The 27,167-nt window shown below is 42.7% G+C and overlaps 1 protein-coding gene across 1 annotated transcript; it reads right to left on the reverse strand.

The window, feature by feature from the left end:
- Nucleotides 1-5,469: 5,469 nt before the first annotated feature.
- On the reverse strand, nucleotides 5,470-27,156 carry LOC102942075 (leukocyte elastase inhibitor). The gene is made up of 8 exons (XM_007058816.4): nucleotides 27,138-27,156; nucleotides 18,194-18,378; nucleotides 15,188-15,319; nucleotides 14,445-14,588; nucleotides 12,347-12,464; nucleotides 10,971-11,113; nucleotides 6,421-6,576; nucleotides 5,470-6,270 (listed from the first exon to the last, which is right to left on the reverse strand). Exons 2-8 carry the CDS (start codon nucleotides 18,359-18,361, stop codon nucleotides 5,866-5,868), a joined length of 1,266 nt encoding a protein of 421 aa, XP_007058878.1. The 5' UTR covers nucleotides 18,362-18,378; nucleotides 27,138-27,156; the 3' UTR covers nucleotides 5,470-5,865.
- Between the last annotated feature and the right edge of the window lie 11 nt (nucleotides 27,157-27,167).

Here is a 27,167-nt window from a genome sequence, read left to right on the forward strand (position 1 = left end):
TTGCAGCTCAGGGTGGCTCCCCCTTCCCCTGTGAGCAATGGGGACAACTCCTCAGCTCCTCCCCTCTCTCCCTGCAGCATCTGGCCTGGGAAGGGGCAACAGGGGATGAAAATCCCTCAGAGCTGCCCCCAGTCTATAAAGGGAAAAAGGGGGACCTGCTGCAATCCCCCCTCCTAGGGAGAGAGGAGTGAAGAGCCCCCAAAGCTTCAGGAAGAGCAGAGGTGAGGCTGTGGGTGAAACACAATTGATAAGGGGTGGGGGACGGGAGTGAGAGTTCCTGCAGCAGGGGTGAAAATCACTTTAATAAATACGGGAGTATTGGCAATGCTAATTCTCTCTCTCTCTCTCTCTCACACACACACACACACACACACACACACACACACACACACACACACAATGAGCAATGGGAGGTCAAATATCAAAAGTCAGATTAAAATAAATACAAAATTATCTCTCCCCCACTTTAAAGCTCATTGGGCTGGGGGACAGACTCATGATTTTTGAGTCTTGGGGATTGGCAATACTGGATTGGTTTAGAAATCCCTCTGCAAAGTGTCTTATTGGCTTCATCAAGGGTTCCCAGAAGGGTTAAACTGTAAACCAGAGTGCCCACTGGGAGGGTGGAGCTGTGGGCAGAGTGAACTTGCCTGTGGGGGTTCAGCTGTGGCCATCGGGCTGAGGCCTCTTCCGAGAAGGGGTATCAAGTAGTCTAACCTCAGAGGGCTGTTGACTGGGGCTGTGACATTGACTAAAAGATTTTACAAAAAGCGCCTGCTTTGTGCAGAAAATGTTGACTTTATGTTCTAGCCCAAAACCTAAAACATTTTGGTTTTCAGCTGAAAACTGAAAAACTCTTATTCAAAAAGCCTGCTGCGGTGCCTCCTTGGAGTTGTCGTGCAGTAGATGAGCCAGATGGGAGTCAGGATGGTTCCACAGGATGGACTTGCTGGGGGTTTGGTTTGGGCTTGGGTATTCGTATCAGGTACAGTAACTCCTCACTTAACGTTGTAATTATGTTCCTGAAAAATGCAACTTTAAGTGAAATGATGTTAAGCGAATCCAATTTCCCCATAAGAATTAATATAAACGGGGGAGGTTAGGTTCCAGGGGAAAAAAATTTTGCCAGACAAAAGGCATTATATACATTTTAAACAAGCAGTTTAATACTGCAATCATCATTGCTGAGTATGAAGCTTGGTTGAGGTAGTGGAGTCAGAGAGTGGAAGAGGGTGTATTGTCCGGCTGCTCCTCTGCTGAACTTTCCGAACTCGAAAAAACACATCTAGAGATTGTTGTTTTGATTTCCTTTTTTTTTTTTTTTCTTGGTAAATTTCTTTATAGCAAGTCATTAGATGACCAACTCCCCTAATTACTTTGGATCTGCGTTCCCTGTCAGGATTGCCATCACTCAACCCTCAGCCCGCCCACTCCACCCCTTCCCCCAAACCCCCACCCTTGACCCGCCTCTTCTCCCCCCCCCTTTACTTTGCACGCTGCATCCTCGCTTCTCCCCCCCTCCCCCTGAACGCGGCAAGCCAGCTGATTACCGCGGGCAGGAGGCAGGGGAGGGAAGGGGGAGGCATGCCGAGTCCTCGCTCCTCCCACCTCCCTCCTGCCCAGGGCAATCAGCTGGCTTGCCGTGTTTAGGAGGGAGGGGGGTGGAATGAGGACTCGGGGCGCAGGCTCCTCCACCCTCTCCCCGTCTCCTGCCCGGGGCAATCAGCTGGTTCGCGGTGTTCAGGAGGGAGGGGGAGCCTGAGTGCTGAGTCCTTGCTTCTCCCCACTCCCTCCTGCCTCCTAAATGCCACAAGCCAGCTGATTGCCACGGGCAGGAGGTGGGGGGAGGAGGGGAAAGGCGCTGATCCGTGGGGTCTGCCAGCAGGCAGGAGGCGCTGTGGGGGGGAGGGAGGCTGTCAATTGTGGAGAAAGCAGGTAGCCAAACAACGTAATAGTGGAGCATTGCACAACTTTAAATGATCATGTTCCCTAATTGATCGGGGATGACTTTAAGTGAGGAGTTACTGTAATTAAAGACTGTTTCATAGCCACAAAGGTGCAAAATTAAGGTTTCAGAGGCAACTTTAAGTTGAGCATTTCCTAGCTTCTGAATGTTTGACTTTGCCACCTGAATGTCCCTTTAATATTGCCTTTTAGTATAACAAATGATTTCACCAGTTCTACTTTCTGCTGTAACTGTACACATCAAAACTTGCAGTTTTTTGGTCTACTTACAGGTTTTTTGATCTAGTAGAGAACAAAACTGTAATTCACGGGAGCTTGCTCCAAGGAACTTCCATAAAGATTATAGTGTACTTTATGCCAGAACTGCCCAAACTACAGTCTGCAAGCCAGCTCCCACCCACAGTCTTGTTAAATGGGGCCCGTGAGTTGGACAGAGTGCAGAGGGCTCTCACCTACTGCATATTTGCAGCACTGCTAGTAGCTTTACAGGTCCTGGGAGGAGTACTAAATGCTTCTCTTTATTAGTGCAAATAAATGAATTAAGTCAGTCTAATGTTAATCCATGCATTTTGTTGCAATGCCTCTGTTACATGCATTTTTAACCATAATTTTCTGAATTCCCTACAGTTTGTGGGGTCTCTGCCACTGACTTTCACAGAAAGATGAAAAGGGAACACACCTCGTCTCTTCCCATTATCTGAAAATGTGAGAAAAGGAATAATGTCTTCAAAGTCAAATCAAAATAACTCAGGCCAGGTAATGGGAAACACTTATTTGCAGATGTATCAGGCTTTGGGCTAGAGCATGGATAGTGGCTGAGGAGCTGTCCCTGGAGATGCTCAAAAGAAGATTGGCTAAAACAAGGGGCATTATGTCTTGCATTAAAATCTGAGGGTTGTTCACATGCTTCCATCTATAACAACTGCATTGCTACTGGCTTTGTTGCTCAGCAAAGACTGGGCACTTTGTCGCTGCAAGGCTGGAGGAAGATCCATTGCCTGAGCCATTTAAAGTTGGGCTGGATAAACCACTAATAATATACTGTCAACACTCTGCACACATAGATTAGATGCCTAATAATAAATATTAAGCAGTGGCACAGTGCACTTAATTCATGTCGAGTAGTTGATAATTGCTGCCTTCCAAAGAATTACCATGGCAGAGTGAAACTTCACTGTAAATATAGTGAAGCTTTTTTTTTTATAGGCCCAATCTAGCTCTCGTGGAAAGAATCCCATTGACGGGAGTGAATATTGGGTCAAGACCAATAAGTAAGATGAAATTCTATTGACATGTACCAATTTCACTCCTTTCTAGGCCAAAGCCTGGCAGCCTTTTATAAAGATTTTTCTCTAGCTGAGGTCCCTGGCAGTTGCCTAATGACTGGAGAATTTGGGTCTAGGGTTGTAATGAGTTCCAATCTCCATGAATATCTGGCCAATGACTTTTTAACTGATGTGTAACTTCCATCATTAGTGACCTTCTCCCAGTTCATACCTGCCTCTTTTACTACAGTCTCTGTGACTGCAAGAGACAATACCAAATCAAAACCTCGACTAGTGATTTTCATTTTCCTTCAAAGTTGCCTGGCAATAGTGCACATGAGTGTGATAATGGTAACAAATATTGTGGGGTGGCTCTTGTACAGAGCGAAACATGGAGAAACAGTTTGGCGTGGCTAAATGCCTAAGACCCGTAGGACTTAGAATGACAAATGCTCCTTAGATACAATATACTAAGTGCTTGTTGATCATGATGTAGTGGCTTATTTCCTCTATTTTTTTTTCCTAGCCTCCTTTCTGGACTTTTGACTTTCATGCCTCTGGTAATAAGCATACCCCTGGAAGGATGGTTTGGGGATTATGATGTGGGACTGGAATACAGGTGATCTGGGTTAAATTTCCTGCTCTACCACAAACTTTCTGTATATTCTCGGGCAAATCACTTTAATCTCTGTTCCCCATCTGTAGAGCAGAGATGGCACTTCCATTCTCCCACCCTGTATTTGTCTTGCAATTCCTGCCCTGAAGAATATATCTTCTATAATGTGTACAGATGGGGCTCAGTGACAGGGCACTATTAGGAGCACCCTGGTCACGGAGGTTGCTGCAGCACTGGGAAGAGCGCAGTCTTAATTGAAGCCAATTAATTGATTTCTGTTGGGGATTACTAACACTGGGGTGACAATTGCTGGACAAATCGGGCAATGGGCTCAGTAACTGAAAGGCTATCAGTGGGAGGAACAGGAAGAGGAAGCTTGACCCTTTCTGTCACTTCTAACCCTATGACCCTAAGTTCAGAGGGTGAGTTTGGGCTGAGGAGTGATGGCTGCATGGAAGCTTTCTCCTACTGTAAGCCTGGCGTACACTGTTATACTTTGTAAGGAAATAATAAATACATAAGTGATGAAAGGGTTACAACCTAGTGTATGGTTGAGATTGTGAGACCACATGAACCAGGTAGGCAGTGTGGTACACAGGGTAGCCACCGAGCTGCCCTGTGATAGGAGTTGCAGTTGTGATATGGGGCCTATGTGCTGCATTAATACAAAACAATGCTCCAGCTATGTGACAAAATTCAGATACCATGTAGATAAGACACCCAAGTCACACTGCATCACTCTCCTGTGTAAATCTTTGTAAACTGAAATCTTGTGGGTTTATGTGCAAAAAAAAAAAAAGAGGGTAGGGGGACTTTATGTGCAATTGATTTTTAATGTAGTGTAAAATAGCACAAAGACAAATCAAGCATCCATATCACAGGTAAGGCGTTGCATTTATTGGCACATACATGGTTATTTGCTGTAGGGAAATATTTCTTATTTGAATATGAATGAGAAAAGAGAATTTCAGGGCTGGACTGCCATCTGAGTCAAGTTCAGACTTAGCACACAGCTGCAGAAAGTGGGGTAGGGAGAAATGTGACCCTTCTCTACCATTTTTCTGTTTCTGATACTGGGCTGGCCAGGGCCCCAAACAGTCCCTATGCTGATTTAATGCATCCTAATCACTGTCCTAAATTAGAATGGCTGCAGTAACAACTGTGACATAGGGACCAGGATTAGTGGAGCACTAGTCACTTTTCCTTTCTCTAACCCCACCATGTCTTCTAGGAAGATGTATACACTGGAATAAAGGACCTTCAGCACAGCTGCAGCTGGCCTGAGTCAGCTGACTTGGGCTCAGGCTGTGGGGCTAAAATTTGCTGTGTAGACATTCAGGCTCAGGGACTCTTCCCCCATCATGGGGTACCAGAGCTTGGGCTCTAGCCCAAGCCTAAAAATCTACACTAGTTTTAGAGTTCCGCGAACCTCAGTCAGCTGATCCGGGCCAGACTCGATTGTTTAATTGTTGTGTAGACATACCCTATGTGGACGAGGGAGGGGGAAGGTGACATAGGGCCAGATACCTACCAACAGGAGTCCTTGGCTACACTTTCAGAGCAACTGTGTGCCTGCTTTGCTATGGAGTGTTCTTAGTTGGGATCAAGAATCTGGCCGACGATGTTTAAGACCTAGTTAATGGATGCCACATGAGCTGCAATTGGGTAGTATGTGGGTTGGTTAAAAGTATAGTAACAGAGTAAGACTCCATTATAACTACGCTGATCAGAAGCATGAAGGTGCTATGCCAAGTACTTCTTGAATTTGAGCTCAGTCTGAACTGCTGACCTATGTTAGCAAAAGGGATTCTGCTTTGTGGGAGTGTCCTGTGCCCCTGAAATGGACCCTAATTCTCTCCTCTCTATGGAAAGGATCTAAAGAGCCATCACCAAAATTATTAGCTTGTTATCTCAAAGGATTATAAAAACACTAAGAAAATAAACTTGTCCTAGTATTTCATGGTAGAAGAATATAACATAATCTGTCTGTGCTTGCTGAGGTAGAAAATTGCCTTGATTTTAAGGAGAGCAGAGTTTTCCCAGGAAAAGTATGGTATTGGTGGGATTGTGCTGTATAAAGAAAAGGAAAGGATGGTCAGCCATAAACAGATCACCAGATGGATAGGATCTGTTAACAACAACACTTCCTGTAGCAACTGCTGCCAAAGTGCCTTCCTCATTAACTTCCACATAGGCCTTGTGGACAACCTTTGACAGAAACAGCCGTCGTGAGGGAGCCATTCCAGAGAGATCAGCTTTTGATTGCTCAAAGACATCAATCATCCCCATCTCTTGTAAAGGTATGTTGAGATCAAAGGTGTCTTCAAGTTTGAACCGGGGCAAATACACCTCCACTTCTCTCTCTCTCATACTTTCCAAGGAAGTCCAGTGTGTTAATTTCTCATAAGTCATTGCCCTTTCAACCTATAGGGTCCAAAAGAGAGATCACGATAAATGACAAAGGAACTGAGAAGTTCTGAACACTTCAGATCTTTATCTAAGTTTAATTCAGATAAAAAGGAGAGCCAACATTCGGGCTACTTCACAGATATTCAGTGGTATAATGTCCTGTACCTGTTCCAGACCAGTGATGTCATCGGGTAGAAGTATGATCATATTCAGTGCTTTTCCAGCATAAGGGATCATAAGAATCTGAGCATTCATCTCCTGTATGTGGGCAATTTTAAATCTGTCTTTCTGATACATCATCTGCACAGATTTGCTCTCATTCTATTTAAAAGAAAATGATACATAAATACAACTGACAGTGCCCTCCTGCATTTGAACAAAAGACAATGTGAAGTGCTCACAGGAACACTGATTGCAGATAGGATAAATATTTTATAAATCATTTACATTCGTAAATTGAAAAACTATCAATCAAGGCATAGTATTGCTCAAGCTAGTGTTTAAAATGGGATGATCATTTGACAAACAGAAGGTGCTGAAAACTGAACAAAATGAGGGAACGTAGTAGATTAATACTGGGGGCTTCCACACCGAAAGATCTGGGGCCTGATGGGGATATCAAACACTGCTGTAAATCAGGATAGCCTCGACTGAAGTCAGTCCTGTTCTGGTGTGAGAATCAACTCTCAAAAAATCAGGCAGCTGAGTTCCAGTGCAAAGGCCAAATTCCGCTTTCAGAGCATTGATGTAACTCCAGAGTAACTCCATTGATGTCAGTGGAATCACTCCAGATTTAAAGTAGTGTAATGGAGACAAGAAGTTGGACCTAATGTAGATCCTGGGCAAGTGGTCTGGCAATGTTAACTGAGGGTAAAATGTTCAAAAGCTGCGAAATGGCTTAGGCTCCTAAGTCCCATTTTCAAGCATTATTAAGGCACTTAGGAGCCTACGTATCATGGAAAGCCAGTGGGGCTGTTGAACTGATATCAAGGGCCGAAAGAGAGAAATGTTTATCAACTCTTTCACTGTCCAACAGTGATGCATCATTTTCTGCAGGTGCCTTGGATTTACTCTGTTCCTTGACAATCACCCAAAAACATTCCTTCTAAAGTTCAAAGTTTATTAATTAAACACAAGAAGGAATGAAACATTAAAACAAGCATTTACAGTGAAACTGGAATTGAGTGATTATGCAAAACAAACTTAATTAAAACCTATTCAAGTTTGTTTCCTTTTGCTGGAGGCGAAATATCAATCTCCCATGTTTCAGCAACCGTTCTTTGATGAAAAAGGAAGGGTTACTTTTACTCTCCATCCCGATGTGTGAAGGTTATTGACTTCTCTTGTTTTTAACATACACATGAGGTGGAGGAGAAACAGGATGCAAATGGTGGGGGAAACACAGGCTCTTACTTTCTTCTTTCCAGGAGGGTGCTCCACCCCCACTCTGCCCTGAGCCCCTGCCCCACACCATCCCTTCCCCCAAGCACCCACCCTTGGTCCACCTCTTCCCACCCCAGCTCCGCACCATCCCTCCAGCGTCTCCTGCCTGACGCCAAACAGCTGATTAGCGGTTGGCTGGTGGGTGCTGAGCCCTCACTATTTTGTTTCCATGGAAGTCAGTTAAAACTGGTGTAAGTGGGAGGAGAATCAGGTCTACTGGAGTTATGCTGGTATAAAACCAGCATAAGTGTGATCAGTACTCAAATAGCAAGATCAAGGAAAATACACACATCCCAACTTGTTCAGTTCACCTTCCTGATATCTTTCAAATATTGTATGTCATTGGAAATACTTGGCTTGAATAAAACAACACAGGAAAGGTGAAAATCATTGCTAACCAGTCATTTAAGTAACATCTCTATGGCACTGTTAGGTAAAGGAGAATGGTAATGTTGCTGAAAGCCATAGAATAGAAGCTTTTTGGAAGGGAGACTTCCCCCCGCACCCTCGTTCTGCCTGTGACACAGCTTCTTCAGAGGCTCCACACAGGAAGAGCTGTGGAATGACTTTGGTTGGAAAAAATGCTGATGTCTGACAAGCCATAAAAGTGTAGCCTCCCTGTTTTTATGAACCGTGCAACCAAACCATAGTTTGTCTCCTAGAATCCTGAGCACTTCAACACAGGAAGCTCCCCCATTTGTTTGTACCTTGCCCCTGTACAAAGACAGAGCTTAATAACAGGTATCATAACATTCAAAACCGGTAGGAGAACACCTCAACCTCTCTGGCCACTCAGTAAAAGATTTAAGGGTGGCAATTTTGCAACAGAAAAGCTTCAAAAACAGACTCCAACAAGAAACTGCTGAGCTTGAATTAATATGCAAACTTGATACCATTAATTTGGGTTTGAATAGAGACTGGGAGTGGCTGGGTCATTACACATATTGAATCTATTTCCCACACCTTCTCGTCAACTGTCTAAATGGGCCATCTTGATTATCACTACAAAAGTTTTTTTTCTCCTGCTGATAATAGCTCATCTTAACTAATTAGCCTCACAGTTTGTATGGTAACTTCCAACTTATCTCTGTGTGTGTGTGTATATACACACTTACTCTATGTTCCATTCTATGCATCTAATGAAGTGGACTGTAGCCCACGAAAGCTTATGCTCTAATAAATTTGTTAGTCTCTAAGGTGCCACAAGTACTCCTGTTCTTTTAGCTTAATAACAATTATTCATTATTCCTCTTCCCCCTGCGAGAAGAAGATATGGCTTTAAATGCTAACCTGCTCTGAAGTTCATTGTTATGCAAATAGAGTTGCTCAATTTAACAAATGGGATTTCAATACCTTGCTGACTTTTGTTTCCCAAAATTTGTTGGTAATTCACTTGCACAATTTCTCCCCATCTCTGTGGGCTTCTGTATGATGTAGCAGTGCAGCAACCAATACCCATGTCCGGATTACAATCATATCTAGGTTTTCTGGCAGTCATTCATTCATATCATTCATCTTCTAGAAGTTACCATCTTTAATGGCAGGTTTCAGAGTAGCAGCCGTGTTAGTCTGTATTCGTAAAAAGAAAAGGAGGACTTGTGGCACCTTAGAGACTAACCAATTTATTTGAGCATAAGCTTTCGTGAGCTACAGCATCCGATGAAGTGAGCTGTAGCTCACGAAAGCTTATGCTCAAATAAATTTGTTAGTCTCTAAGGTGCCGCAAGTCCTCCTTTTCATCTTTAATGGGCGCCTCATCCTCTTTTATATCTTTGTTTAGGTTGTTGTTCAAGTCTTATTTTAGGTGTAACCAATTTGCTCAGAGAAGAATCTTTAAGGTGACACCTTCTTTTACTGTTCAATAAAATTCCCCTCCCTGCTAATTTGTATTCAAATAAAAAGGTGTAGCTGAGATTTGTATGTGATATGGTGCTCACAAATGCATTGACTGTTCTCAGCTATAGAACAGACTCTTTTTCCATATTCTGAAGAAAACAGTAAACGCTTTGGATATAAATGAACCCATTAGATATTGTAGCAACACCATCTTGCTAGTCTCTTAACCCTGCAAAGGGGTGGGTGGGAATATAGGTTGCTGACCTTTTTTTGTTTTGTTTTTTAATGCGTAAAGAAGATTTAAACAGGACTCTCAACAAAAATCTGCATGTTTTATTACTGTAGAAATTCAGGTCTCATCTTATCTATTTTGTTTTTCCTCTAGCTGAGGTCCCTGGAAGTTTCCTAATGACTGGAGAATTTGAATCTAGGATTGTAATGGGTTCCAATCTACATGAATATCTGGCCAATGACTTGTTAGCTGAAGTGTAACTTCCACCATTTGTGATTTTCTCTCAGTTCATACCTCTTTTGAACAGGCACCTGAGGCCTCTAAGACCTCAGCTAACAGGGAAAGCCAGCTTTGACATTCCCTGAAATCCCTATGGCAAACAAAGAAAAAAAAAGTTACATTTTTTTTAAAAAGGGCTTTTTTGGACATGATAAAAAAGCAAACACAAGCCTGTGTTGGTTGTTGTTGTTGTTTTTGCTTTGCAGTTTGCCTTTCAATGTGAAGTATAATGGGCATTTTGTTGTGATTTTATTTTTAAATTCCCAAAACTTATGGTTTTTGTTGAAGTATAATGAACACTTAATAAAATCTGACACAATTGCCTTAAGATTGTGAGAAATCTGAACTTCAGACTTTCTTGTTTCTCTGCCAGTTGTGTGTGACATCACTAGTACCATAAACCAATTCATGGCTAAACCCCGACCTTCCTTCCCTAAGGTTTCTGGCACTTATCTGGTGTTACTAGCACCTGCAGGACTAGGCTTAAGATTCTGAAGTCGAAGCTCAAATTTTCTGCATGTGCTCAACTTCACTCACGAGTCAACAGACTTATGCTGAAATTACTTACATGTGTAAGTCTTTCCAGGATCATGGCCTACGGGAAGTGATGGTGTAGTTAAAAATAAATAAATCTGTATCCTGGTGTTTAGACCATGTTCCAAGTATGTAGCGTACTAAGCAGTTAACATTGCTACAGTTTTGCTCTTGTTTTCTTCATTCACTTTGAGATCACTGGCCTCTACTGAAAAACATCTTTCATGCAGTAGAAGAGTCGGGTTATGCTTAATATATACCCTCATTTTGCTTGTAAGGTTGATGGGATGCCAATGTCTATAGGTCCATATCTAAGTTGTGCTCTGCAGTGACATTGCTGAAGGTGTCTAAGATAAAACAAAGCTAAAAATATAGAATTCTGCTACAGTACCTGGTTTATCCTAAAGTCTCTTGGCATTGTGTGTTTTTTTTCAAACTTGTATTCCCAGGTTGCTTTGAAGTAGATTGCATTCACTAGCACCAGCACAGCAGTTGAGTCAATAACACCAGGAACAAAGAGTTCCCTGATTTTACCTTAAAAACAGTCAGAGAAAAACAAGCTAAATGTAAATTATTATTTGAGACAGACAGATCTAGCTGAATTTTCATTTATCAATATTTATTTATTTGCAAGGTTAATTTAACATGGGGAAAATCTAGTTCTTGGCTCTGCAAACTAAATCTTTCCGTTTATCCACAGAACGGGGATGAAATAGCCAGCTGCATTGTAAACTTCTCTGTGCACTGCTACTAATATGACTCAGCCCTGATTTAGAAGGATTAAGTAGACAATTCACAAAACCCATCTCATTCAATGAGGGTACAGACATTCACCCCTGTGCAGGGGGCCAGGACCATTTCAGTTACATTTTTTTAGTCAAATATGGACAGAATGGCTCTGGGGATTGGTAATAATCTGTGTAGTTTTTTTACTTCCATTCTGAGGACTGAAGCTGGAGTTCATTGAGGCACAGCCCTTGGGCTGGTTCTCTGCACAAGCATGCATTTCCAGCCTTGTGAGGCTGCTTTTAAAAGATGAACCTCAGGTTCTGATACTAGGAACCTAACTGAAAACAACAACTCTTTCCACATGGGTCACTGGACAGTCATCAGGTGATAACTTCTTATTCAAAACTGACTTGTTTACAGAGACGAAGACAAATCTCTGACTTAGAGAAAAAGCTCCACTGCTCAAAACCAACCCCCTGGGCCATTCTGTCCACCTTCAGATTGAAATTTCAAAGTTTGATTATCTTTGGCTAGGTGAGACTGCAGCCGAGGTAAAGGGAATGTGCCATATGCCAGCGTGCAGGAGATCATTACTCATGTTTGGGTTCTTAATGGAGATGGTAACAGAAAATGTAAGTTACTCATGACGTGACCCTCCCTGGCAGTTAGGACATCATCCACGCCCTGGGCATTCCTCTGTAGGCTCTGCTTTCCACATGATCAGTCTCTCGATCTGTCTTCTCCCATTCCCTGGCTTTGCTGCACCTCACAGCTAGACCCACAGCTTCTGTTGCCCCCATTTGTCACCCCAGCACTGTGGACCCGTATTCTTGCCCATCAACCAGGACATGAAAGCGATGTTATAAAAATGAGAATGTGATAGCAAATTCATATTTTTAAAGTTAAAATATTTTAGACGAGTACTCACACACACACATACACACACACAGGTGGAAAACCTTTTGCTTTCAAATCCTGATTCTTCTTTTGTTGAAATGGTGAGAAAAGCCAATGACAATCGGAACTATGCTTTCTTACCTTGTGTCTTGCTTTCAACCCAGGAATTTATCGTCTGTCTGGTTGCTTCCGTAGCACTTTCAAAATCAACTGTTTGCAGCATTGCTCCATATAATTCCTTAGTGCATTCTAAATATTGCTGTACAGTAAAATAAAGATCATTAATGAATGTTAGAATCCATAAATCAGATCCTTGATGTAAGCAGAGTCAGGATGAGCTCCACCCTGACATCTGGTGGTGAGGTGTGGTAAGTTGTGGAAAAGAACTTCAGGGGCTGATCTCATTTGCATAGGCACACCCACCCCGCCTAGAATGAGGCCATAACTGCCCAAATCGTCACTTTGGCTGTTGGGGGATCCCCAGTGTCTCTGTTATTGGGGCGGGAAGAATAAATTGTTATTACCCTGATTATGGGAACTGTGCTTGGAACTGTACTTGGCCTTTTGTGATGATGGAGGGACTCACCATCAACTAAGTAGCACTCGCTAGGCAAGGGACATGGGTTCCAAAACTCTGTGAATCGAGAGAGGCTTGAGATAGGTATTAGTACCTGGTGGTGTGGGCCCCCTTGTGAGGGCCTGAAACACCAATTGCACCTCTGTCTCTCTCCACTGTGGAATGTCAGAGCTAATTTTGGGTCTATTAAGAGTCTTGCTACAGGTACTGTGCTGAATTCACTTTGGCCTTATGGTGCACCAGCACTAAGGCTCCTACTACTATGAGCTGAAATCAGTTTGCACTGTGTCAAGTAGTGGGGAGCTGGAAGATCTAGAGTGCAGTGGTGCTGTTCGTGGATAGGCTGGCAGAGTGTTCGTGAGACAGCGAGGTGAGCTGTGCAGAGCAGAGCTGTTCGTGAGATGGCGAGCTGTGCAGAGCGGAGCCGGTCGTGGTGGAGCGGTCGTGGTGGGGCAGTCAGCTTTGGGACACATAAGGTCCCACGTAAGGTGCCCCTTACCTCTTTCCCCCACACACAGGCACGTTTTAGCCAGACTGGGGAGTAACACTATGCAGATGAACTTTTGAACTCTGGGGCTGGACTTTTTGGACTTTGGGTGATTTGTGGATTGCTGGGCTCAAGAGACGTTTGGGTTCTGGGGCTCAAGAACCCGAGGGAAAGGATGTGGCCCAATTTGCTGGGGTGGGTCTTTGCTCATGGTTTGGTTAATGATCACTAGTTGTGGTGTTTCCCCAATTTAATGCTGATGTCGTTTACATTATGCTATTAAAGATTCTCTGCTACACCGAGACTCTGTGCTTGCGAGAGGGGATGTATTGCCTCTTTGAGGCGCCCAGGGGGTGTGTAAGATTTTCCCAGGTCACTGGGTGGGGGCTCGAGCCAGTTTTGCATTTGCTTTGATGAGAGGGAACCCCTGTGTACTGAACCCGGCCCTTGCTGCTATCAACTTGGCCTGGCAGAAGGGTTACATCCATATGAAACTGGGTGACTCAAGCCAATTAGAAAAAAAGCCCTGCTCTTTTACAATTTGTTCAGGACTGAACTTGATAGGGAAACTAAAGTACTAGAAATTTATTCATTGAGCATCTGGACAGAGCTAATTGCCTTATAGTACAATCATGAACTGGACCCTTATTACATTGGTGATTTTTCATGGAGAATTGCTTATCTACAATAAGTGTAAAAATAAGGATTAGATCAGACATAGAAAGTTACTGTTGTTATTATTTATGTTGAGCATCTGGTGCATTCAGCCCACTAACACGTAGTTGAACAAAAAGGGAAAAGTCTCCTGACCATGAAGGAAGATTTCCCAAGGCCACAAAGAGGAATTAGGCAGCCAACTCCGACCAAAACGTCTTTTTATTTTTTAATTAACAAAAGTTTTGGATTCTTTTTCTTTGCCTTCTGGTTTCTAAGCCTCTAGGGTGTACTTGGGTCATGTTTTCAAGTTTTCCTGAGGACTAGAAGCTTGCTTAAAACAACAAAAACACAAAGTTGAGATTTTCACCCAATCATAAGTCCAGGGGTTAGGGCTTTAAGGAAAACATCAAATATTGTGAAACGTATGCTAAAAATAACAAGAGTTGGCATCCCTGAGTCTCTGGTATAAAGGTGAGCTTTGATTCAATTCTCACATGTAACAAACACAGGTAACTTACCTGATGAAAATGATATCCTTTTTGTGCAAACAGACTGTTGGCCAGGCTCAATACATAGCTCTTGTTGAGATTTTTCAGTTGGGAAAGGAGTGTCTGGAACTCTGAGTGGATTCCTCCAGCCAAGTCACATCGGGAAGGAGACGGCTTCAAACGAAGTACAAATAAAGACGCTTCATTTTCTCTTTGTTAAAGTTGTATAAAAGTTAAATACCGGGACTGATCGTTCCATTACACAGGGCGTTTGAGTATCTCTATCAGTGGGAGCTAGCAATGGATATAAACAGCAGCACAACCACGGTAGCGCAGCTAGCGGCAACAAGTACAAGCCTGCCTGAAACTGGTGGGCATGCACACGGCATGGCTCAGCAGCGCCTCCACTGCCCTGACCCATACTACGGCGGCTCTACTGCTATTTATACTCACCCTAGCTCCACTGAGAGCCAGCATGAGTAAGTGTACAAAAGCAGGGGAATTGCTCCCCTGGATCTTAGTAGAGAGAGAAAGAGAGAGAGAGTGAGTGAGTGAGTGTGTGTGTGTGTGTGTGCGCGCGCGCGCACTGATTTCTCCAGGACTGGGCCCTTAATCAATCAATCACGACCTCCCGGTCAAGGATTTCCTAGTATACTACAGCGGCCTCCTGCCTGTGATCATGACTCCTCTAACGGCTGTCACTGGCCATTATACAGCCTGCAGCTCCCCTTACAGCTATGAAAATGCTACTCTATCTTGGTCAGAAGAGGTACCTTTGGGAAGTGAGGAAGTTCATGATATTGCCCTTCGTTGAGATATTTGGGCTCAGCTTCTGTTGTCCCACTTTCCGAGACAGGCCCAGTTCCAAGGTTTGCACTTCCTGCAGCTCTGTTCAAATGAAGAACCTGTGATTGAAATTGTAACATTACGGCAGCTGTAAGCAGCATAAATGCATTCCACAGAAAGGCTTTTTCTTATCTTAAGACATTTGTTACACTAGATACCAGCTGAGCAGGAAACAGTTTTCCTGTCCTGACAAAATATTTGAGATTTTGAGAAGTTTTCCAGTCCCAAATTGGGATAAAATGTCTAAATCTAAAATTTTTGAACCCACAAGCAAAAAAAAAAAAAATCATTTTGGGTCAATCAAAACATCTTGTTCTGATGATTTTGAAACACTTCAGGTTCTACTTTACATATTTTAACTATAAGTAGATTGTTTCTAAATTAGTCATTTTGAACAGGAAAACAAAATTTTCATTTTGAAAATGTTCAAGGTGTGAATCTCAATTTGAGATTGACACTTGAATTCAGAAAGAAGAGGAGGTATTAGCCCCTTTCTGGGGAAGATTAGAACTCCATCCCTGTTTTAACATAAGCATATTCAGTATAGCTGTCAAGGCCGTTGGGTGGGTGAAAAGGGAGCAAGCTCCGCCTTGAGAAAGTGTTCATACAGCAGTCAGGTTCTGCACATGGTAACCTAAGAATACCAATCATAGAAATGGAGGGCTGGAAGGGACCTCAAGAGGTCATCTAGTCCAGTGTTTCTCAACAGCCTATCCATGGACCGGCGCCAGGTCCTGAAATCTTCCTGACACACTTTAGGAAGACAGCAAGCTGGTATCAAAAAGGTTGAGGAAACACTGATCTTTTCCAGCCTCCTGCAATAAGACTGGTCCAAGGAAACCAAGACCATCCAACAGGTGTTTTCCTTGTCTGCTCTTGTACCTCCAGTGGTGGAGATCCCACAACCTCCTTTGGAAATCTATTCCAGAGCTTAACTATCCTGATAGATAGAAAGTTTGTCCTAATATCTCATTTAAATCTCCCTTGCTTCAGATTAAGCCCATTACCTTCAGTGGACAGGGAGAACAATTGATCACCATACTCTTATAACAGCCCTTACCATATTTGAAGACTATTATCAGGTCCCCCTTCAGGCTTTTCTCAAGGCTCAATATGCCCAGTGTTTTTAACCTTTCCTCATAGGTCAGGTTTTCTACACCTTTTTATTATTTGTCACTCTCCTCTGGACTTTCTCTAATTTGTTCACATCTTTATCATATACTGCACGTTCTCTTGACTTCAGTGGGATTTGTGGCTGCTCAGCAATTTATGTACATAAATATGGATTTAAGAACCTACTTTTGGCACCTAGATTGAAAAATTGTGCTGGACTTTGATTGGTAAAGATAATTAAAGGGTCCATATCATAGAGTTTCTAGAATCCAAGCCTTTTTACTTCTCCTGAATTAGGATGTTGCTAGGTACTTCTGAATATGTCTGAATGGTTTTCCTACCTTTATGGTTCTCAATATCGTCTTCTAAATAAAGAGATTAAATTGCTGGGTCAAATCTGAACTGATGGAACCTGTCCTGAATGGTGCGCTAGCAATTTAAAACAGCTGAGGAGGCAGCCCATTGTTCTTAATCCATAGTCTAATTTTTAAGTAGTCCAGCATTTCATAGTTTTATTCTGAATTTTTCTTCAAATCTAAGATTAAGACTAAGAAGTGGTTCACACACTAAAAGCCTGATTCTGATCTCACATCAGTTTTACAGCAATGTAAATCCACTGACTATAGTGCAACTACTACAAATTAATACTGGTGTAAGAGTAGAATCAAGTCCTCTCCCATTTTTTGTTTGAGAGGATGACCATCATTTCAAGGAAATAAAGGGGACTGATATGAAAATACAGGACAACATTTAGTTTTGTTTTTTTTTAAAGGACAGCCCCACACAACATAGATGCTACAATCTTTGTAAATGCACTCTAAAGCCACTTATTGGTAGGTAGCTTAAACAAAAGGACATCCTTTAAAGGGCTGGTTGAAACTTTTCCTTTAAAAAAAAAAAAAAAGGAAAATTGGGGTCTCAGTCAAACAAAATTTTGTGGAAAGTGTCTGCTTTCTTCAAAAAGGTGATTACTGTTGATGTCAGCAAACCAAAAACACCTAAAGTAAAATTTTTCAATCTTTCAGAAGTTTTTGACCAAATGTTTTTGGTTTTTCAGCAGCTTTTGGCCAAAACATTTTGGTTTTCGGATGAAAAGGCAAACGTTTTTGACAGAGGAAAAAAATCCTGATTTCTGACCAACTCTTACAACTTTGCTAGTGGACAGGAAGTTTGAAGGGCTTTCTGAGAGGATGAGTCCTACACAGTGGCAAACTAAACTTTGTCTTTTCTGACTTTCTGATGAGCAGTGAAAAACTTAAGGGCCTGATTTTCAGAGAAGTAGACCTTCTGTAGGTTCCTTTGACTTTAAAAGGAGCTGTTGGGCTCAGCACTTCAGAAAATTAGACCCCAAAATGTCAACATTGAGCAGCTGAGCTAACACCTCACTAAAATGAACAGGACAGTTCACACCTCTCAGAACAATTGCTCCAGGCTTTCTGCTGGCATCTCTGCACTGGTTATATTTCCAGTTTTAAGGATTTCTTGACAAACATAACTACTAGAAACATTATTTTTAAAATGGAGCCCAAGATGGTGGCAAGGGAATGGTGGCAGACTGCCATGTCACCATGTGACTTAAGCCCTGCCTCTACGCCGCTGAATCCTAATCATATCATTAGTCAGATACTACAAGCAGGTGATAGAAATCATGATGCAGCAATTTTGAAAACAGTGTTTCTTTTCTTAATTCTGCATTATCCCCGGAAAATGCACTTTTTTATAAAATTCTCACATAATTTGCCATTACTTTTAATGTTTGCCTTAGCAGAAAAAAGCATGTAAAATATAAAAGCATGTACACGTGTTTTGTTGACACTTACCGTTTGCATCTGATTAGCAGTGTTACCTCTGGCACCCAAAAGGACCATGACCAGGCCAGTAGAGATACTCATAGGGGAGAAGAAGATATTTTTGTTTGCAGCATTTTTGTTCAGTTCATTGTAAAGATCAAGGCCCATTTCAGTAATGGCTTGAGAAATGGAGCCCATTGTGAAGTCACAGATGGCTAGGAACAAAAAAGAAGAGAACCAAATCTGAATAATTTACTTTGCTCAACTTTGTGAGACTAAAGCCTGAGTTCAGCTGAAATTACTATATCTGATTGCTAACCAACAGAAGCTTAGGTGCTCCTGAGCCAAGGAGGCTACTACTGATCATCATGAACCATCTTGTATAGCCATGAGCCATCTTCTTTCCACTCTTCTCCACTTTCCAAGGTACAGCTCCTGACTGTGCCCAGCTTAGCAGCAAGAATGCAGCTGGGCCTGGGCAATGATACTAGATCCAGCACTGAACATGCTCTGATTTCCTAATGTAGGACTGGATTCTTCTCTGCCTTACTGAATGGTCTGCAGTGCTGTTGTAGCCGTGTCAGTCTCAGGATATTAGAGAGACAAGGTGGGTGGGATAATATCTTTTATTGGACCCCCTTCTGTTGGTGAGAGGACCTGAAGAAGAGCTCTGTGTCAGCTCCAGAGCTTGTCTCTCTCAACAACAGAAGTTAGTCCAATAAAAGATATTTCCTCCCTGTTACCAGATGTGCCCTTTACTTTGGGGTATGCTCATTTATTAGGGTTACTCTTCTGGGGCGGGAGGGTTCTGTAATTTTATTAATGTACTACTTATGTCACTTGTGTGTTCATATGGAGCTCTACTCCTTCCTTCTGCAAGTCCCCTCCCAATGGAGCTGTCCTGCAGGACCTAGGTTCCCCAGGACTGGGTTCCTCTAGCCCTAGAACCAGGTGAACACACACACACACACACACACACACACACAGAGCAAAACTGAGTGGACCAGGTCAATCAGCACGCTCAAGCTGACCCCCTTATATGTCCCTGTACTCAATAGGCTGGGCTAAGCAGCACTTTCAGCTGTCCCCCCTTATATGCCACAGGTTTACCACTTCCCTATCTCCAGTTTCATGTCACAATTGTACTGGTAGTAACCCACTTGATGAGCAAACCCCACAATATTTTTGGGCGCTACAGGGATCTTTAGCTTAGGTAAAAGAAGCGTTGCTGCAGAGTAAATGGGGGAAGCTAAAAACACAAAAGAGTAAAGTTGAGAGAGAGAGAGAGAAGCAACCAGCTTAACCATAAAAGTTATTTATTGAATAATAGTGATAACTACACAAGAAAAGCCTAAACCAGCATAACATACATTATTAAAGGTCAATACCTGAGGTAGAAAGGAAAACAGAGAGAGAGAAAGAAAAGGATCTCACCGTTCCCTGAAGCATGAACTGGTTGGGGTTCCCAGGTGATAGTGGTAGTTCAGGGTCCTGAGTGCAGAAGACAGGCAGAGCCCCCAGCACGATCAGTCAGGAGAAGAAGGAGTCCCAGTGGAACTGATGCAGAGTTTGCGTCCATGCATCAGAACACTGACTGGAGGGTGAGTAGGGATTTTTGTAGAGAAAATACAATGGTTCAAGGGAGAACACTAGATTTGTCTATAGGTAAACTGATGACTTAAGGGTTTTCTTTAGGCTAGACAATAGGAGCTGATCACTCTTGGCTCTGGGTGGTGTTTTCTTCCAGGGAGCTCACAATGCAACTAGGCTGCTTTAGTATTTTGGATATCAATCAAGGATTCATTACTAGAATTGGTCTGATAACTGCTGAGCTGGGTGTGTGCAGGCGTAGGTTCATTAACATCTGGAGCAGAGATCCACAGGATGCAGTGCATCCCTGCTTTTCTGATCCCAGAGTTCAGTGCAGGTCTCTGTTCTCCATTCTTTATGCAAATAGAGATGTCTCCCTGTCCCATCTTTCATGCAGATGAGGCTAGGGGAGTTGTCTCTGTTTTCCATTCTGTATGCTAATGGAGATGTCTTAATCTTGTCACCCTTGTCAGGAGGGGTCTAGGTGTGTCTCCCAAAGCCCTTCACTGCTCTCTGCAAGCCTTTTCTCTGGTCAGTTTTGGTTCAAGCAGAGACTGGTGTGTGGGGGGGTGTCTTTTATGAGTCAGACAGGCTAGATACGGCGCCCTGGTTCCCCAAAAACACAGAGCTGACTGGTATCATCCCCCACCTTGTCTTACTGAATGATAGCTAAGCAAGTAAGAACTGTGAAAAAGTCATAGCTAAAATTGATTGCTTTGCTCTTTCATGATGGGCAGGTCATGTTTTTGAGAATAGATCACTATTAGACTACTCTGGACTAGTTAAAACAGCACTAGGAGAGAATAACCTAATTACATACTACATATAACCTACCTCTCCCTTATAACTATGAATAGTTAGTTACAAGGTAAGGGAAAATAAATAGGTCTGTTACTATCTCTAGCAATCACAATTATAAGCTAAGTAGCCATGCAATTGATTTACAAAGATCACTACATCTATTACAGGATGAAACACTCAATGGAAAAAATATGAACTATAACTTGGTCCTTAATGAAAACTGTACGATATACAGAATGTGAACAGCTTGCAGGTTCCCTCATTCTAGTGTGTCCTCCTCTAGTCTGTCTAACTAAATGATCAGGACATGGCCTTCAGGAAGGCTTGTTCACCTGATCTGCACCATGGAAAAAGTGAACTTATTTCAGATACCAGTTCAGTTGAGTGAGAGCCAGGGAAGGAGACAGATGTCTCTTGCTTGCTGTAGGCCACTGGTCCTGAGACTGAGCTGGGTAGCGCCCAGCCCTCAGAAGAGACTGAGGCTGGAGAGGAGCTGCTGAGATTGCCAGCGGCCGACTACCCCAACTATCCCTGGCCACCGCAACCCCTCCCCCCCGGATTATGATAGGAAGTAGCCCAGTGCTCGAGTCAGTGTGTTTCAGTGGGATCCCTGCTGACCCAATGGTGGAGCCCTCTGCCACTGTCAGGGCCCTTGGCTGGTACCCAGTGGAGTAGGGTGGGCCCTTACCCCCTGCTGCCAACCGCACCCCACCTTCTCCCCACCTTAGGCTGAATGGCCTATTTGCTGCTTTGCCCTGCCTGAGGGCCAGAGCCCCCCTAGGGTGTTGGCTGCTCTGCCCTGCCTGAGGACCCGTGCCCAAGCCCCATAGATCACAGCCCTTATTTGCTAATTCCCCCTGTGACTGGGTTGGCCTCCCTTTGAGCCAGAGGGGGAGGGACAACCACTAACCCACTACAGGCAGAAGGGGTTTTCAAAGACTCACAACCATTAAATTAATAGCCCACTTTAATTGAATTGTCTTGTTAGAATTGTTAAGGCAACGCCCATCTTTTCATGTACTCTGTATATATATCTTCCTACTGTATTTTCCACTCCATGCTTCTGATGAAGTGGGTTATAGCCCACGAAAGCTTATGCCCAAATAAATTTGTTAGTCTCTAAGGTGCCACAAGTGGGAGGGATAGCTCAGTGGTTTGAGCATTGGTCTGCTAAACCCAGGGTTGTGAGTTCAATCCCTGAGGGGGCCATTTAGGGATCTGGGGCAAAAAGTGGGGATTGGTCCTGCTTTGAGCAGGGGGTTGGACTAGATGACCTCCTGAGGTTCCCTCCAATCCTAATATTCTATGATTCTAAGTACTCCTTGTTGTCTTAACCATTAAATTGTGTGCATCATCTATATAATCATGAGTTACATCAGTGAGTTGTACTGTAACGGAGGACAGAACTGGGCCCCAAGAACCCAGAAATAAGAAAAAATGCAAATGTTTCCAAAAATATCTCAAAATGGAATTATAAAATAAGCTCAAAAGGAACACTCAAAACAGGGCAATGGTGAGACACCTTTCTGAGAAAGCCAATCAAATCTCTCTTGTTAATATGGCATCTTAGCAATTAGCCATAACTGAACAATACAAGTTTTAAACTCATTACAAAGCAGTAATTAAAAAGCATGGATTTAAACACCAGTCTCCAAGATTCAATTTACATTTTTGAAACAGTCCATAAAACGATATACAAAAATAAAATTACAGAAGTTAGGAATAAACAGATCCATTTAGGCCATAAAGAGCATATCCTTTGCACAATTTTTATTTTGGCTGCTGATCAGGCAAATAGAGCAATTGCCCATATAACAGAAACATTATTGCTGTACAACTAATATTCCAATTTTTGAGTCCATGATGCAAAAGGCTTCTGAGCCAAGATTGGGAAGGAACATTTAGTTATCAAACTGCAATAAAAGTTGCAAAATAATAGGCAACACAGCAAATCTTCAACCTGGCCACATCATCTGCACGCCCAGGTTGGTTACAAATTTTGGGAGGAAAATACTGCTTCCCCTCAAAACCACCAAAACCTCATTGATATAAAAAGTAAAAATAAAAGGGGGCCAGTAGACATCCTTGTTGCCAATTGTAATGGGAATGGGATCAGTTAATGTCCTGACCCTGGCCACCATTTGACCTTGATGGGGGGGCTCAAAAGATAAAGTAACCTAAAATCTATCCCAGCCTTCCTTAGTTTCTCCCAAAGATGACCTCTGTCCACAGAATCAAAAGGAGACTTAAAATCAGCAGTCACATCAAACTCTCCTCTTAAGGCAACAATATTTATAAATTAGATGTGTGAGCATGAAACAATTATCTGTGGTTGAGCAGCCATGCCTAAAGCTGTCTTGTTCTTGTACAGAAGGTCAAAGCTCTCAGCACAGTCCTCTAACCTCCCCTGAAAATAGCTGGTCTACATTTTAAAGACCAAATTTAAAAGGCTGATTGGCCAGTAATTCCCAGGATTATTTATATCCCCTGTTTTTTATAAAGAAGGGGAAAAAATGCCAGCAGAGCAACTTATAGGTTATAGGAAGAATCAGGCAATATTTTAAATTATTGAAATATAGAATGGATTCAGGATGACTAAGTTTGTTCCCCCCTGCCCCACATAAGTTACTTTGTGTTCAAGTTTTGAGAAACAACCATGTTCAGTCAGTGTATTGGTTATAAATTTATGAAAAGATTAAGCAGGCAGTTATAAAACAAATATAAGTTTAAGTGACATTATACCACTAGTGACGTGAACTTATAGTTCTCCTGACTGAATGGGTTTAGTGTGTGGGTGTTGGCGGCCTGTGATATACAGGAAGCCACACTAGCTGATCTAATGGTCCCTTCTGGTGTTACACTCTGTGACAATCCAGATGTGATAGAGTGTCTCTGGATGTCGTCATGACCAACAGTAGTTCCTCTCCCTCTTTTTTAGATTCAATGGAACAACAGGATGGAGTCTGGGCTCTGTCTCCCACAGTATTCTTGCCAGCAAGTTAAAGAATTATGGGCTGGATGAATGGACTATATGGTGGATAGAAAGCTGGCTAGATTGTCGGGCTCAATGGGTAGTGATCAATGGCTCCATGTCTAGTTGGCAGCCGGTATCAAGTGGAGTGCCCCAAGGGGTGGTCCTGGGGCCAGTTTTGTTCAATATCTTCATTAATGATCTGGAGGATGGTGTGGATTGCACCCTCAGCAAGTTTGCAGATGACACTAAACTGGGAGGAGAGGTAGATACGCTGGAGGGTAGGGATAGGATACAGAGGGACCTAGACAAATTAGAGGATTGGGCCAAAAGAAATCTGATGAGGTTCAACAAGGACAAGTGCAGAGTCCTGCACTTAGGACGGAAGAATCCCATGCACCGCTACAGACTAGGGACCGAATGGCTAGGCAGCAGTTCTGCAGAAAAGGACCTAGGGGTTACAGTGGACGACAAGCTGGATATGAGTGAACAGTGTGCCCTCATTGCCAAGAAGGCCAATAGCATTTTGGGCTGTAGAAGTAGGGGCATTGCCAGCAGATCGAGGGACGTGATCATTCCCCTCTATTCAACACTGGTGAGGCCTCATCTGGAGTACTGTGTCCAGTTTTGGGCCCCACACTACAAGAAGGATGTGAAAATATTGGAAACCGTCCAGTGGAAGGCAACAAAAATGATTAGGGGACTGGAACATATGACTTATGAGGAGAGGCTGAGGTAATTGGGATTGTTTAGTCTGCAGAAGAGAAGAATGAGGGGGATTTGATAGCTGCTTTCAACTAAATGAAAGGGGGTTCCAAAGAGGATGGATCTAGACTGTTCTCAGTGGTAGCAGATGACAGAACAAGAAGTAATGGTCTCAAGTTGCAGTGGGGGAGGTTTAGGTTGGATATTAGGAAAATCTTTTTCACTAGGAGAGTGGTGAAGCACTGGAATGCATTACCTAGGGAGGTGGTGGAATCTCCTTCCTTTGAAGTTTTTAAGGTCAGCTTGCCAGAACCCGCAACTACCATCACAAGAGTTCGCCATACCCCCTCCAAGCAGCTGCGCAGACTGTTGGGGAGGGGGACTTACAGGCTGCCACTCACCTATCCGATGCAATGTACCCAAGTCCCGGCACAAAGATGTTAGAGAGCTTATTCCTTCACTCTCCCACTTCCCTGGTCCTTCTCGCATGAACAGAGAGCAGCAATACTCGAAGTCCGAAGATGCAAACAATTCGATGTTTATTGGGGTGAACTTCCAGCAAGCTTAAATCCAAGTTCCTTTTTCCTTATTTTCGAATCCCAACTTACTTCCTGTTTGCCCCTAATTTATATAGTAATATTCTTAGCTATACCTTAACCAATCATTCTACTGAAATTTAACTAACCAATCCTAACATATTGTAACATGATTAGCTAACCAATTATATCCCAACACCTTAATTAGTTTACACCCAGCAAAATTAATTATACAGCAGACAGAAACAATCACAGAACCAGACAGAGACCATGCCAATAAACAATAGCAAAGTGGGAACTATAATGACAAAACAATACAGAAGTGAGGATTTCACAACGACATCTATAAAGACATAAGGGTTTCCCAGCTGTGTCTATTGATAAGTGAGTTTTTACCAGACAGAAAACTATCAACCTAAATTTCCTTTTACATCTTCTAGGCACTTCCCTTTCTCTGGAGGTGACAGGCATTATCAGGACAGGATTGTATTCCTAACAGCCCAACAGCACCTTTGTCAAGGTTTCTCCCCCACTCTGAACTCTAGGGTACAGATGTGGGGACCTGCATGAAAACCTCCTAAGCTTACTTTTACCAGCTTAGGTTAAAACTTCCCCAAGGTACAAATTAATTTTATCTTTTGTCCTTGGAATAACCACTGCCACCACCAAACTCTAACTGGGTTTACTGGGAAACGTAGTTTGGACATGTCTTCCCCCCCCCCAAATCCTCCCAACCCTTGCACCCCACTTCCTGGGAAAGGCTTGGTAAAAATCCTCACCAATTTGCATAGGTGACCACAGACCCAAACCCTTGGATCTGAGAACAATGAAAAAGCATTCAGTTTTCTTACAAGAAGACTTTTAATAGAAGTAAAGGAATCACCTCTGTAAAATCAGGATGGTAGATACCTTACAGGGTAATTAGATTCAAACATAGAGAATCCCTCTAGGCAAAACCTTAAGTTACAAAAAAGACACACAGACAGGAATATTCATTCTATTCAGCACAGCTATTTTCTCAGCCATTTAAAGAAATCATAATCCAACACATACCTAGCTAGATTACTTACTAAGTTCTAAGACTCCATTCCTGTTCTGTCCCCGGCAAAAGCATCATACAGACAGACACAAACCCTTTGTTTTTCTCCCTCCTCCCAGCTTTTGAAAGTATCTTGTCTCCTCATTGGTCATTTTGGTCAGGTGCCAGCGAGCTTACGTTTAGTTTCTTAACCCTTTACAGGTGAGAGGATTTTTCCTCTGGCCAGGAGGGATTTTAAAGGGGTTTACCCTTCCCCTTATATTTATGACAACCTTCTTTCAATGTGACTAGTTTGGAATGTGAGGATGTGACCGGTAGCTTCCCAGCTTATGGCCGCCTCTGTTGCTTAGCCAAAGGCCTTAGCCTAAGAACAGGGCCTCAGACTGTCACAGTAAGAGAAGGACCTTACACTGGCAGACAGTGATTTTGATTCTTTCTTTTATACCTCTAACTAGCCAAGTGATAAGAATACACCTAAATTCTTAAAGTACAGGCCTTTGCAGACAGGCCTGAATATCTATATCCTAACACTGTGCTTAAGTCAGGAAACTTGGATTCTCATCCCAGCTGTACCATTACCTTTATGAGTGGCCTTGGGCAAGATACTTAACCTCTGTCCCTCAATTTCCCCATTTGTAAAATGAAATAATGAGGATCATTCTCTTTGGTAAAGCCATTGGCAATGCTCCACTAATTAGTAGCTAATGCCTTGGGAGTGCATCCCTTCCGCTACTTTCTGACTCTATTTGTTCCTGCATGAAGAACTTTTATATCTGTGTATTTACCTACATCTATCCTGAGCTCTGTGTGCTTTTTACCAAACATTAAAGCATAATCCAAATATCAAAGCCAACATCGGATACTTCCAGAGCCAACATTAACCTCCCAACCAATACTGAAAAACTAAAGATACTCAACTCTCCCACCTTTCACCTCTAGTTCTCCAAAAGCCAAAGAGAGGGAATAGGATTTGCATTGTGCCGTGCAAATCAACAGATTTGGGTTATTTTAGCCAAGGGCCTCCACTAATTACAACTTCAACAGTATCACATGCAGTTATATACATATGTCACAACAGATTTTATCACACAACATACACTTCTAAGAATTTTGAACTTATCTCCTCCATGTTCAGATTTTTCATGGTGCTTTTGTTGCCTAGTTCTTCAAAAGATGAACAACCTAAAAGATCATACTGTCCGTCCCCTCTGAAACATTGTTTATTTTGCAAACCTACAGAATTCCTTAATTTTAAAAGTTTGCTTTTAAAACAGCCTTCTTCACCAATCACAGTTCATAGTTATAAAACAAAATTGTTTTAAAATTGTTTACCTTCTTGTCTGCTTCTTGTCTGCTGAGTAA

This window comes from Chelonia mydas, chromosome 2 (assembly GCF_015237465.2).
Source record: "Chelonia mydas isolate rCheMyd1 chromosome 2, rCheMyd1.pri.v2, whole genome shotgun sequence".
NCBI lineage: Eukaryota > Metazoa > Chordata > Testudines > Cheloniidae > Chelonia > Chelonia mydas.